The following is a 13,895-nucleotide window of genomic DNA, read 5'->3' as shown; positions in this document are numbered from 1 at the left end:
GTTCATCCATCCGGAAGGACAGGTGAGGCTTTTGAGGTGCAAAGCAAAGAAAGGGAATGGAGATTACCTCTCTGCAATGACAAGCTCCCTGGCTCTTGAGATGTGAAGTCATTGGTACAAACAAACAGTTTTTCTCCCTGCTTCAAAGGGGGAATATCCACAGGTTCAACAAAGCTGCTAGGAAACTGCCCTAAAAGGAGAACGAGTTGTCAGCAATGAGTCTTTCCTGTGATCCACCCCCATCTCCACCCTCCTTCCAGATTTCAGGATCTGTTCATCTTGCTAAAGGAAAATACCCAGTTACCCTGGGTGCCTCAATAGCCTGGAGGAAGAAGAATGAGTTTGGGAGTCAGAAATTCCTGGGATTTTAAGTACTTAAGAGCTAACAGAGAACAAAAAGCTTTGAGTCCTTGGCTCACTTCAGGCAACCACAGGCTGTGTGCATTACTGGGACTGTGCCATCAGCATGGAACTTCCAGGAACAGACGTACTAGCTTTTCTCTGCCCTTACTGATTCCTTCCCACAGACCCACGGTGAGGACTAAGAGATCCAGTAGTGCTGGATCATGAGACCAGTGTCTTCTGACTGGGCATATCCACCTGGTGCTGCTTCCTCCACAGGGCTTGGTCCCTGTGCAGTCTCAGCACTGAATTCAGGCTGCCACACTCAGGATGGCCACACCTGTGAGTCACAGGCTCTGTCACAGCTTCAGCACTGCTGGGACTCCAGGGACCTTCCCCACTTTGTCATTCTGTGTACCTGTTTCACCATGGCACATTTATTGGCCACCACATGATACCCATCAGATACTAATTTCAGTCCTGAGAGCACAGGACATGGCAGAGCCCACTGCAAAGGCCACTAAAAATGTCTTTCTTATATAATTTGAGGCAAGGGGATATGATGACGTATGGGCTAATATCACATCCAGCATTGCCTCTGGATGACAAAATGTTTTCTAATAAAATCTGGAAACACCATATCTTAGACACCCCAGAACTTTGCACTGTGTTTAGGCAATTTGGAATTTGCTATACTCGGCTGCTTCCTTCACAGTTTTAACCAACTCTCTTTTTCCTTATCTTAGTTTCTGGCTCTGTACATGGAAACAACATAATGCTGTAAGAAAAGAATTACTGTACACGGAGTTACAATAATTATTCCACAGAGTAATGAGTACTAGGCTGCAACACCTCCACAGCTTCTATTCTAAAGTGCTTTTTCAATTCCCTATAACTTTAACTTAGAGAGCTGGGCAGAAAACTACAACAGCTGTTCCAAAGGAAAGCAGGAATGTAATTGGGTTTTGAGTTAAAGGTCATTAAAAACATTCAGTTTGACTTTAGCATGTTTATCTTTGAGCTATGACACACATCTGTTTGTTATTCCTTAACAGTTTCATCTCCTATTGAACAACCTCACCAGTTATGCTGGGAGATAAAACTCTGTTGAAAACTGCACACATAATCCTTGCCCAGTGATTTCAGCAGCAGCAACAGGCACATGCTCATTCAATGCCACTTATCAGTCACATGGAGCACAGGAGGGAAGTGCTCCTGTCCACCTTTGTTTCAGACAGTAGGCAGCTTGTGGCTGTTAGGAGAGACCAGACTACTCCTACAATAGCAGCCTCATCTCTACAACCAGGGATGAAATCAGTCCCACCTCATGCTGAAGACAGAGCAAGGCTTATGCTTTGAAGTGGCCTGGCTTTCATCTCCCCAAGAGCTCACACATCTTCTTAACATCAGGATTAAGATGAGAAAGAGCTGCCTAAACAGAGACTATGAGACTTAGTGTTTCACTAAGGGCATTCTGCTGCTTCAGAGGTTCCTTACACCCCTCTAAAAGTTTAAGAGACTTGCACACCACTTCAGGCACCTAGTTATCGATGGCAATTTGTGCAGGAAGATGCTTTGAAGCAGAAAGGAGGAAGTGGGGCTGAGTCAGAGGGCTTGGGGGGCACTATTGGTCACTGTTCTTCTATCTCCACTAACAAGGTCACTTGGACTGGTTTCCAGAGTTGATGCATTTCCACTCTCAGTGCATCTGTTTCCTTTCACCTCTTCCACTGCCACAGCAGGTCAGCACATAAACTAGCCAGGAAATGGGCAGTCTCTCCACTGAGACAGGAACAACTAGTACTGTGAAGCTCCTATCTCCTCGAGAACTGACTCTCCGCTAACCTCTCTCAAAAAACAACACACAAGCTGTCTGAACAGTTGAAACAAAGCTGGCAGGAGACCAGTGGCAACTTGCACTCTCAGTTACAATCAAAGTCCCATGAAAGATTTAGTAAATCAAATCAGGTCCTTCCCCACCAAGGGAAGATGTGCTCATGAAGAAGCTGGCACCTCTATGGACCCATGTGTAGGAATTTCCAGTTCTTACCTGTGACACCTTCCTTCTTGCCGAAGAGCCAGAACTCATCCACCACAGCCAACACCTCGATGACATCTCCCACGAAGAGGGGCAGCTCTTCAGAGACGCTGGGACAGAAATCAAAGACTGCCCGCACCACGGAGCCAGCCTCCATCGTGCAGGGTCTGAAGGCAGGTCAGCGCCTAAGGCTGAGACAGCGAGAAGTTTGTCAGCACCCAGAAACACCTGAAATTATCACACATAGGCTCAGGAAGTAAAACCTTTTCTGAGCACAGAGGCAGATGTGGGGAGATCCTGCAGCAATGCAGCCCCCATAGTCTAACCTGCCTTGTCCCACCCCTCTGGTTATCTCTGCAGGATCATGTGTTTGTGTTGCAAGAAGGGAGACAAGCAGCAAGAAATTTGGAAGTGAATTCCCGTCAGGAAGGAAGCAAGAGGAGGGGAGGAAGCTCAGCATTTCCCTGACATGTGGGGCAGGGCTCAGCCTGACAGGGCCTGATGGGCAGCCAATACTACACAATTGCACGTCCCACCACACATTCTCTGGCAGGATGGGCACAGAAATCCCCCTCCCCATGCCACCACTCATGGCACGCTGAACCAGCACTACAATTCTGGCCTAGCAATAGAAGAGGCACAAAGTCCACTCAGGCAAGCTCCTGCCACCATCCTCATTCTCAGACATGACTGGAAATATCCTTTCTGCCTTCTAGATAGCTGGCTCAGGCATCCCCTGGGTGGCCTCACCATGGCTCTTGGCAGAAGTCAGATGGAGATGAGGGTGCAGACCCTGTCTAAGTCTCTGAGAGCCAAGCCTGAAATTCCTCCTGGCAGGAGACTTGAAAGCAGGCAAAGACCTCCTCGTCAAGGCCTATGTCCTGGATTCCCCCTTCCTCTGGAGGTGACTGTGCTCTTGACTGAGAAGGACACTCTTCTGTATAATTTCTGCTTTTCAGCCCCATTGTCAAGGAAATACAGTGCACCAAAGCAGCAGCAGTCCTACAGCTTAAGCTGCTCCTTTGCCTTCTCCCGAATTCCTCAGGAGGGGAACAGAAAGGTTCATCCATCCACGGCAACCAGAAACTTTAAGCCTATTCCTCACCTTCACCTCAGTGGTGAGGGTACAGGACAGCACTGCCAACACCTCTCCGCGGTGCATCCCGAGCCCTGCCCTCTGCAACGCCGGGACGTCCTCCCCACCAGCCCCCTCGGCACAGGCTGCTTTCCTCCCACATTACAAGCACAGCCCCTGCCCGTTTGGACACAGCTTCCCTGCCATGGGACGCGTTCTCCTCCCTTCCCAGAGCGGCTCCAAGCACACAGTGAGCAGCCCGGCTCCAAGCGCCGCCCAGCCGGTGACTCCCGTCCCATCTCAGCACGGCTCGTCAAACCCCCTGCCCAGCTAAGGGCAGACAGAGCAGCGACAACACAACAAGACACAAACACACGGCCCTCCCAAGGGCACCTTTCTCTGTACAGCCACACACAGCCCACCTGAGCCCCGGAGAGTCAGGAAGAGAGGAAGCTAACACAGGGAGGAGAAATATGTCCCTGCTAACGAGGTGCAGCCAAGCTCCAGTGAGAGTGCCAGTGGGGGATCCAGCCAGGGAAAGGCTTTCTGCTGACGGGACCATTCTGTTTATCCAGTCCGACTCACCTCCTGGGAACAAAGCGGGTTTGTACTCAGCAGGAACAGCTTCCTCATCACGTCTCTCCCCGCCCCCAGCCATTCCTCTGTGGCAGCCAGCACGCTGTGCCCCTGGCCACGCTCACCTCTGCCATCCTGTCTGTCTGTCACTCCTATTGCTCTCACTGCCTTCCCCATAGCACGCGGGCTCCTTGGGACACAGGCTGTCCCTTTGTCACCAGCTTTGTGCTGGCTGTACAAACAAAGAACCCAATATCCAGCAGCAGACAGCACTCTGCTACCAAAAAGAGATGAATGGACTGGAGTGAATCAGGAGCACAAAGAGCTGCAGTTCAGGATAGCAGAAACCTACTGAGGCAGAAGGAGTAACAGTATTAAAAACATGACCATGTGGAGCAGGGAAAAAGATGGAAGAGCCATCAATTAGCTTGAAAATACTAAAGATAAGTAAGGATCCTTGTGCTGTTTGAGGTGGGGTGGCTGGGGCATGCTGCTGCGTGTTCTCATGGGAACAGGAGCAGCAGCAACAGGCACAGCAGCAGCAGCCCCTTGCAGGCACCCCGGCTGCCTTCCATCCCCCAGACAGGCTGAGCTCAGGCTCCTAGGAATCCCTGCCATACTCTGAATATTCAAACTTCACAGCAGCACTGGACAAAGCAGGAAAAACATATTGTAGGCATAATTGCTGCCTTGGGGTAGTTTCCCCAGGAACACATGATGGTACAGTGAGATTTCTTGTTTTTCTTATGTCAAAGGTGTAATGTTAGAATGGGCCAAGTATTGCAAGGATTACAGTACGTGTGCTGCAGACCCAAACCCTGGCTTTGCTACAGTCACTGGTGCTGAGAATACAGCCCAGCCACTGATCTCACCCATGAGAACAGGAGTGTCACTTTCTTTAACACACCTGCAGCTCGAGGGACTCATCATTAAAATGTGCAAGATTTTCCAATGAGATGGATATAGAGAAGGACAGGCAGGTCTGCAATAGTTCCAGCACGTATCTATTAATTACAGTTATAATAAATCACTAACCTATTCATGTCTAAAGCATTCTCTGAGAGGCAGCTTGTAAGAAAGCGTGACGCAACTTCTGAAACTGCCAAAAAAATAATCCCAACAGGCTCATGTTCCCTCAGCAGTACCAAGAAGAGGAAGATCATTCCCTGACTCCACTGCAGTATAGACAGCATGCCCCTGTATTTACAAGCAGTGAATCTGTCTTGTGGAGTTTGCTTGCTTGATGACATGAATTGAACACAAAATATTACGTTTTCCAGGACCTTGGCCTTGTCTTACTCCCTGCAGTGCTGCCTGCCAATATTTTCTACAAACCCCCACCTAGAGAAGGAAGCCTACCAGCATATTCCAGACTGGAAACTTACTGAGTCCAACTCTTCAGGCTTAATAGTGGACCCGAGCTTTTCCCGGATCCACCCTAGATCTGGTGAAAACAAACATTCAGCAACAGCTCATGCAGAAGCTCCAGAAGGAAAAGCAGATTGCAGGGAGAGCAGGGCTCCGCCTGTGATCCCTCGTGAGTCACGTCTTCTGACAGCTGGCCAAGCACCTCTCACCTCAGGGATGGGGTGATCCTTGCCTGTCAGAGGGAAGGAGGGAGAGCTCTGCCACAACTGAGTAAACGCTGGGATTTCAGGCTGGCAGAGGTCAGGACTGCAGATCGCAGGACTCCTGCCCCCACCCAGCAGCAGACCCGCATCCAAAGAGAGCCTCACTGTGCAAGTATGAAGCTGTGGAGCAGCAGGAACTCGCCCTGCTGAGAACACACAGGCTCTGTCTCGCTGCCTGATCCCGCACAAACCAGGTAACGTGTTCCTGGCGCCCGACCACAGCCTGCCTGGTGCCAGGCTCTGGGACTGACACAACAGCATTGTGCAGCAAGGCAGAGAGTGGATTCCCAGGGCATTAATCACTCCCTCCAGTCTGTATGCATGCATGCTCAGCACACACTAACATTACCTTCATGGAAGACTGCTTATCCTATTTTGCTGTTAGCTCTGGAGTGTGTCTGGTCCAGCGTGGGCTGATGGAAGGAGGGACCAGAATGAAATGATAGCTATTAACTCTGTTACAATATTGTTTTGAGATCTTCAGCACAGACTGGGCCAAGTCACAGCAGCCAAGAAAAGGCATTTACACATAGACTCTGACAACTTCTTCTATCCCTCCTCTTTTTGTAGCTGAAATTGCGCAGGTTAAAAAAACCCAAAATAATGGACTCACCTGCATCAAATGTAATTGTCAGGCACTTGCTAGAAGTACCATCACTTATATGGAGGCAGGACTACTAAAGATGCTGAAGCAAGGATTTTAAGCACTTAAGAGATAAGGCAGCAATGTGAAGAGGCCATTTAGGCTGATTACAAGAAGTATTAACAACCCCAGTAAAAAGGGAGGCCTAAGGGGTTTGAGGGGAGCTAATCCACTCCTATCCCAAAGCACTGCTCAGACCATGAGATAAAAAACAGTAACGGATGGATGCCACAAATTAAGCAGCAAGGAAACCAAACTTAACAAGTGCTATTGCCACTTGTTTCTCCACTAAATAATACATTCCAGCTTCTCACTCAAGAAGCAGCACTGTTAGAGCTGACTGTGGACAGTATCACTGCACTGTAACTGAAAAACTAACGTTTCATCAAACAGACCAAAATATGCTGTATGGGCTTCCACAGGCACAGGCATCCTTCCACAGGATTTGCACGAGAGGGACAAGTGGATTCTTGTCCAGCAGATGTCTTAATCTCTTTAAAAACCTTAGAACCTGCATGAGCAGTAGACCAGGAATGGTCATACTCCCAGAAATGTACAAAATACAAGCTTGTCACAAAAATAATTAGAGAAATTAATATTTAAAGTATTAAACAAATGCTGTCAGTGATCTTTTTAAAAATTGATAAACACCTTGCATTTCACCTAGGTCTTTTCATACCTCCTTCTACTCATTATAGCTCAATGTCTGTTCACTGAAAACACAATCCATCTCCAGTGACAGAAATACCCCTCAGTTCAGTGCACCCTCCAGTTGCTGGGACTGGCTTTGATGAGATCTACTGCAGCCCTTGCTGTGCTCTAGGCTGCAGGATCAGTACCCAGCACACAGTGGGACGAACCAGCAGTTATGCTTGGCTTCTCACACCATTGTGTCAAGAACAGAAGCTACATACTAAGACATTTCTACCTTTTCCCTCTGCTCCTCCCTGTGTTCTCCAAATCTGCACAGCCCTGTTCCCTCCTCCATACCCCAATGCATCTGCACAGCCTGCACAGTCCTCATTCACACTTCCAGGATAGGACATTATCTGCACACCAGCACGCCCTGACTTCTCCTGCCAGCCTTCAGAGCTGTGGCCACCCACACTCCCTCTCCCTGCTCAGAGCAGAACATGTTACTCTGTAAAGCTCCCCGAGGTCTCTGCTCGCCTGCACATTCCTGGGTGGAATAAACAATACCCTGTTGAGCCAGGCTGCCTGAGCCCCAGCTGGAGATGGTGCCAATGCAGGGACTGTGGCTCCAGCAAATGCAGAGCTGATCCTATGAATCCCAACAGAATGGACAACGCAGCAAGCAGGGAAAACCCCCAGCTAATGGTGCTGAGGAGAGGAGCCTTCTACCACCAGGGAAATGCTGATCACTGCAGCTTCTTGTTAGGACATGCTGCTTGTCTCAGCAGATCCTAAAGAATCCCCCAGCTGAGCTTCACACAGTGGGAAACATGAGAGCTCTTCTGCACTCCACCTCCTAACATCATATGGCTTCCAGGAGGAAGAACAATCTTCTCACTCTAAAAAGAAATAGCTTCTTTTGTTTTGTCTGTGATGTGATATATCAAAAAAAAATAATTTTTGGTTGGATCACCAACCCCTCAAGAACCAGGACTATCAAGTAAAGGGCTGCTTAAGCAAGGTCTGGCCTCCCACCACACCTGTGTGGAACAGGAGCTCTGCCATGTACCAAACAAGTCATTCAAACCACTACTTCTCTCTAGCAGGCCTCTGGCTGTCAGTGTTCTCACCTGCTCTGTTACAGGACATGCCTGAGGGCAAGCTGGTGGTGTTTGTGTGGGTTAAGAGTGGCGTGGCAAAGAAGCAAGAGGAGCTCGTGCTGAGCCAGACGGCAAGCAAACGAAAGTCATCTGGAAACTAGAGCACAGCATTAATTTTTAATGCAAAGCAGAACACCTTGCCACAACATGTAAGCAAGATGACTGTGATGGATATTTAATCTCTGGCAGTGGGGTCCCAAGCATGCAAAGGCCAGAACATCAGCTTGGGAGATGAGTTTCCCAAATTCTCTATCCTCTGGCAGCATGTGCCTTATAGACTGTGTTACAAAGTCCTGTCCTTTCCCACCCCAAGGTGCATGGTTGTGTCTCCTCCCAGTTTTGCAGACAGGCTAAAATGATACAACTTAGAATAAGGAACAGACAGAACCCCAAGGGCAGAATCACCATTGCTGTGCAGTACCTGTGGCTGGGCTACAGGTCGTAAGCAGCCTACAATTATAAAATTGGTCATTATACCTTAAGTACACATCCAAAACAAGCTGAACTGGGGCTGCAAGGACACTCCTTAACACTGTAGCACTTGATTTTGCACTCTGAACAATATTCTTCAAGATAACTTTTGGACAGAAGCCCATTATGATGCTTTGGTTGCTGGGTGGGAAGTCCAGAAATCTGGAAATTACTTGAATTTGACTTGGAAACTTGTTCTTTGCTTGCCACCATTCCTGTTCTGTACTGTCATCTCCAAAGAACCTCAGTCCCCAGGAGGGACTCTGCTGCTACTTGGACTTCTTCCTTTCAGAGTCCCTAGGCGTTCCTGAGAAGGAAGCAGTAAATTTTATCTCCCAACAGAAAGGTTCTAAAACTAAGGCAAAGTAAAAGCTGTGTCACTCAGAGGTGGGGTTGAGCAATGTTATTAGAAATATACTTTTGCTGGAGGTCGAGGAGATATTATCAGTTAAGGCAGTGAAGTGCTAAGGTAAGCAGAGCTCAGGCTGTCCCACCTAAGCTCACATCACCACTGTCACAAAGTCCATTTGAGGTCACGCACTGCAGGGACACCTCAACTGCACTCAGAACCCCAAGAGGTCACACAGCCATGGTTCCCATGGCAGCTGGCACAGGTGGTGCCCTGTAAAGCTCTGAGAATCACTCCTTTCCTCTGCCCTACTGCTCAGCTCCTCCCATCCCATTATCAACACTGCTTTAAAACTGTTGTATATTCGTATCAGTTTTTAACGTCACTGCTAATTTTAAGCAGAACAGTTGGAGAGAGAACTGAAACCTTTGGCCCTGACAGAACAGAGGCTCTCACGAACAGAAAGTGGAGGCCAGCTAAGAGCCGTGGGCATTCTCGGTGCTATGGAGGCAGGATGCATTTAGACACTGCCCAGCACGACTCACAGCCAGAGTGAGTCAAGATGAGGGGGATGATGGTGACGTCTTGTACAGAAGCTGTATTTGGCAAAGCATCTGCAAAACTGCAAATTCTCTATCTATGAACTCTTTCAGACAAAGAGAGAAAATCTCAGTGGAAGCAAAGGAGAGAATGGCAGAAGCAAGGGGAAAGAAAGCCTATTCAGAAGAAACTGACAGTTAAGGAATCATGACAAACCTCAAAGCACATGTTAATGCTTATGACACAATTAGAGGCTTCCCAGGTACTACGGCAAGGAGAATGAGATATGAAAGGCCAAAAGTGGGGAGAGAATTTCAAACAGCAGGAACAGCAGCAGAGATGTTTGAACCCAAAGGCTAAATTGCATTACGGACAGGATCAACTGAGGTACCACTTAGGGTCGGCAAAAGGGACAGCAGAGGAACAGCAGCCACCTCTCTGAGTATGCTGAGGGTGACCCAAGCCTTCATTCCCTGGCAGGGCCACTGGAGGAGACACCTCCAGTTCATCTCTGATAAGTACAAGGCAATGGGGTCAGGCTGCCAGTGTTGCAAGAGGGACTTGTATTTGTGAGAGTGAAAACAAACGGAATTCGTTTAAGTTTCTCTTCTCAGGCTGCCTTGAACCGAGTGAATGCCCTCAGAAGAGCACCCGGGAAAGGCACATTGCTGCAGCCTTGAGCTTCTGCTCTCTGTGTACAACTTGTGCCACCCTCACGGGTGCAACAACTCCAGACTCCCGGTGCCAAACCAGAAATTATCTGGGACGGCCACATAATTTCTAAAGGGCCAGGTGCTCTTCTGCAACGAGCCGTCCAGGCAACGCCAGCTACCACCAGCTGCCTGGTGGTCACCCCCCGGGTTACCACTGCCTGAACAGACACGGCTAAAGAGACTACAATGCTAACGTGGGGAGCAGAGGGGCGGCTCCCGCTGTACCGCAGGGCCGCTCCACAGGTGCCCGACGTGCTGCCGGGGCAGCGTGGGCGCTGTGGGACGGGGCACAGCGAGCGCCCGGCGGGGCTGGAGGGCCACACGCTGCCCCGGCGCGGCCGGCAGGAGGGGAGCGCGCCCACCCGAGCCCGCAGCGCCCCAGCCTGGGGCACCCATGGCCCAGGGCAGCCCCCGGCACACGGCAGCCCCCGGGCCAGGGCAGCCCATGCCCGCGGCGAGCGGGGCCGGTGCGGAGTGCGGGAGGCGCCGGGGGCCGGGCGGGGGCTGGGCCGCGCGGGGCCCGGCGGAGGCGCAGGCCGGGGCGGCCGCGGGGCGGGGGGAGCCGGGCCGGGGGAGGCCGGCGGGGCAGCGGCCAGGCCGGGCAGCGGCGGGCGGGGAGCGCTCGGTTCCCCCCGGCCGCTCCGGCGAGTCCCTACCTTCTCCCGGCCCGCTCCGGGCGCCGCGGCCGCTCCGGCCCTGGGGGTCCCGCTCCCGCCTCCGCCCGCCCGGCCCCGCCCGGGCCCCGGCCGGCCCGGCCCCCAGCGCCCGCCCCGCCGCCTCCGCCCGGCCCGGCCCGGCCCGGCCCGGCGTGGTGCCGCTGGGAGGGCGGAGCTGCTCCGCGGGGCTGGCCCGCGGCCCGGGCAGCCCGGGGCCCCCCGGCTGACGTGGGGACTTTGCCCTGCGCGGCCCCAGGGTGAGGGACATTTCCCACCGCCGCGGGACACGGCGCCGGCCGGTGCCCGAGCGGGGACAGGCGGGCAGACACTCGTAGCCTCCGGGCTGGGCTCGGCACTCGTGCGCCGTGCACCGGGCCAGGCTGCCGGCGGAGCACCCGGGAGGAGCACAGCGGGCAGCCGCCCGTGCGAACCCTCCTCTGCTTCCCCGCCGAGCGCCGCCGCCTCGCACACGCTGCCGGGGCTCCCCGTCCCCGCTGCTGCCGTGGGGGAATCTCTGCCTTGTCGGCTTTGGCAGCAGCTGACGAGTGGGTCTACACTGTCCATCTGGTGCAGTCTCAGCTTTGCCGCTATCAGCCTCCTTGGCTGCTTAGATACGTTGTAAGATCATGCCAAAGCGTCAAGATGGAGAAAAACAAATAGCTCCCTAGCAGAAATCCATGACAGAGAGGGCCAGTTTGTGCATCACGGCGGATCTGGCACACCAATTATAGTAGGACCCGCGCTGGATTTCCTGGCAGGCTAAAAAAAGCCTCCATGCCCCAAGGGATACCATCCCTCAGCATCACGTTGTAAAGCCCCGAGTCTCTAAGTCCCCCTGAGCAGTTACCACTGTTTGGCACTTGTTTGTGCATTTAGCTACACTTCTCCATAGCAACCACACAGCTCTCAGCTTGACGTGCCACCAGGCAGGAGCGGGTGTGCGGAATGCTCTCAGAGTCGTGTTGGAAGGTGCACAGCCTGGTGCCGATTCCCGTCTGTTCTCCCGAGGTGGGGACCCACACTGCTGCCATGGCACGATGCCGCGGGCAGGGGGCCTGAAGCTGCACAGGTACTCTATTCTCTGCAGGTGTGGATGCTTGTAGACGGTTTACTGGTGCAGAAGATTGGACACCAGCCCCTGCCACAGGGCTCTAGATGTCCTCTGACTCAAAATTTCTGTTGTTCTTGCCTGCCAAAGAAGGTTTTGAGTGTTTTTCATCATCCCAATCCCTCCTGCAGCCTTTCAGGTCACTGCCATGACCAACTCTCCTCTGCTGACATCCCTCTCCAAGCTGCTTCATTGTTCTTTGAGTTCACTTATTAGTATTTTCCCTTTTCTGTGCCAGATACAGAAATGAGAAGGCATCGCATGTAGGCTTCTGTCTACCCTCCTGGTTCTCCCAAGATGCTCACAGTTTTGCTTATAAGAATCTTGATTCATTTTCCTGGGCCTGGCTTCACTTTGTTTAAATATTTTTCCAGTGTTTACATACAGTTCTGGTCCTTTCATCTCAGAAAGGGTAATAGAGAATGGAAGAAGGTTTGGAGGCAGGTGATAAGGATGCTCAGAGGCATGGGAACAGACTGTACAGTGATAAACTGTAGGCTGGAACTCTTCAGCTTGGAAGCAGGACATTGGCTGGGGGAAGAGGTCTACAAAATCATGAGTGGTCCAGAGAAGATGGGGAAGATAGATTGCTGTGTCTTCTGACACAAACCTGTCAACTGTTTTTGCCTTGACTGAAGCCTCAAAAGCATAAGAAATCCCTGTCCTGCAGATGTTACAGCCAAAGGTTGTGCCCTTTTTAGCCCATGCTTCTTGCAACACCGGGGGCAAAGCTCATGGCAAGCCTCGGAGGGGTGTGCTTAAAAATCCTGCCTCAGAAACATTTTGTAACCATGTTTTCACGTGGAGACCTCAGCCACGGCCAAATGGAGCTTTACCAAATTGTTCAACACAAAAATATTCAAGAGCTGGGAGGAGAATGAGCTGGACAAATCCCAGCCCAGAGAGAGAGACCTCTAAAAGGTTGTATCTTGCAGGAATCCTCTTGTAGGGGAAAACTCTTGTGACTGAGATTCTAATTTTTCTGCTGCACTGCCAACCCCACAGCAGCCTGAGAGGGTGAGTGATATGCCCTCCTGGGTTGGTTGTCCTGTTCTAGGGAAGGAATATCTCTCCTCTGACTGCTCTGGAAAGTGGAATTGAGACGGTCCCACATTTTCTAGGACCACAAGAGGGCAACATGAGAGCACCCTGCCGCCAGCAGGCTCAGCAAGACGACCTGTGACACTGCTGGGACGCAGGTGGCATGGGCAGCTCTCAGCATCACCCTGTCCAGAGACCACCCAGCTGAATTAACCAGCTAAAGGCTGCTCCTTGGGAGCTCTCCTTGCTCTCAGCTTCATACACATCCTTAGAAGTCAGTGATCAGCTCAGCCAGCAGAGTGCTGTAGATGGGGACAGCAATTTCTTCCTGCACATGGCCGGACACTTGGTGACAGCAGACCCTTTTAAGTGCTGCATGTGGCCAGGCTGTGGGATGCAGGGTGCCCTCCCTCGTCCTGCCTGCATGTCCACCACGAAATCCCTTGGGTGAATGTGCACTGACATGTGGCTTCCAACAGGAGGGTCCAGCACCTGCAGTGATGCTGCTGGGCTTGGCCAGTGGAAGAGGTGTTAAACCACACAGAAGTTGGAGCATCTTAGCCTTGCCATCCTTTTTCATTTCCTTCTGCCTCAGAAAAAAAAAAAAAAAAAAAAAAAAAAAAAAAAAAAAAAAAAGAATTGGAATTCAGCTTTGGCTGTGACTGCTGAACTGGCCAGTGTCTCCAGCTCCTACTGGTTTCTGCAGACCAAAATCACTCACAGCCACTGTTAAGAGCATTACCATTCCGGGCACTTTTTTGCAACAGCCTGTATAATTAACCTGCAAGGGACAGCTTCCTCTGCCTTTAGAAGAAAAGGCATGACAGAGAAAGAGCTTCTGTTAGCAGGCAGAGCTACAAGAGCGTGTGTGTGCTGCTAATGCTGAAAATGCCACCAGCATCTTGTAGCAGAGACAGAG

General features: G+C 51.4%; 1 protein-coding gene across 4 annotated transcripts in view; it reads right to left on the bottom strand.

The window, feature by feature from the left end:
- Positions 1-10,879, bottom strand: part of DNMBP (dynamin binding protein) — a 33,967-nt gene extending 23,088 nt beyond the window's left edge. The window contains exons 1-3 of one of the 4 annotated variants that reach the window (XM_083866226.1): positions 10,828-10,879; positions 2,393-2,571; positions 68-190 (exon numbers count right to left, since the gene is read on the bottom strand). In XM_083866226.1, the coding sequence (XP_083722352.1) occupies positions 68-190; positions 2,393-2,537 (268 nt within the window). In that variant the 5' untranslated portion in view covers positions 2,538-2,571; positions 10,828-10,879. Of the gene's footprint in view, positions 1-67; positions 191-2,392; positions 2,738-3,877; positions 4,275-10,827 lie in introns of those variants that run through there. The other 3 variants (XM_083866225.1, XM_083866227.1, XM_083866224.1) reach the window with 3 other exon arrangements.
- Between the last annotated feature and the right edge of the window lie 3,016 nt (positions 10,880-13,895).

This window comes from Zosterops lateralis, assembly GCF_965231275.1.
Source record: "Zosterops lateralis genome assembly, chromosome: 8".
Taxonomy (NCBI): domain Eukaryota; kingdom Metazoa; phylum Chordata; class Aves; order Passeriformes; family Zosteropidae; genus Zosterops; species Zosterops lateralis.
This window is presented reverse-complemented; position numbering and strand designations above follow the sequence as displayed.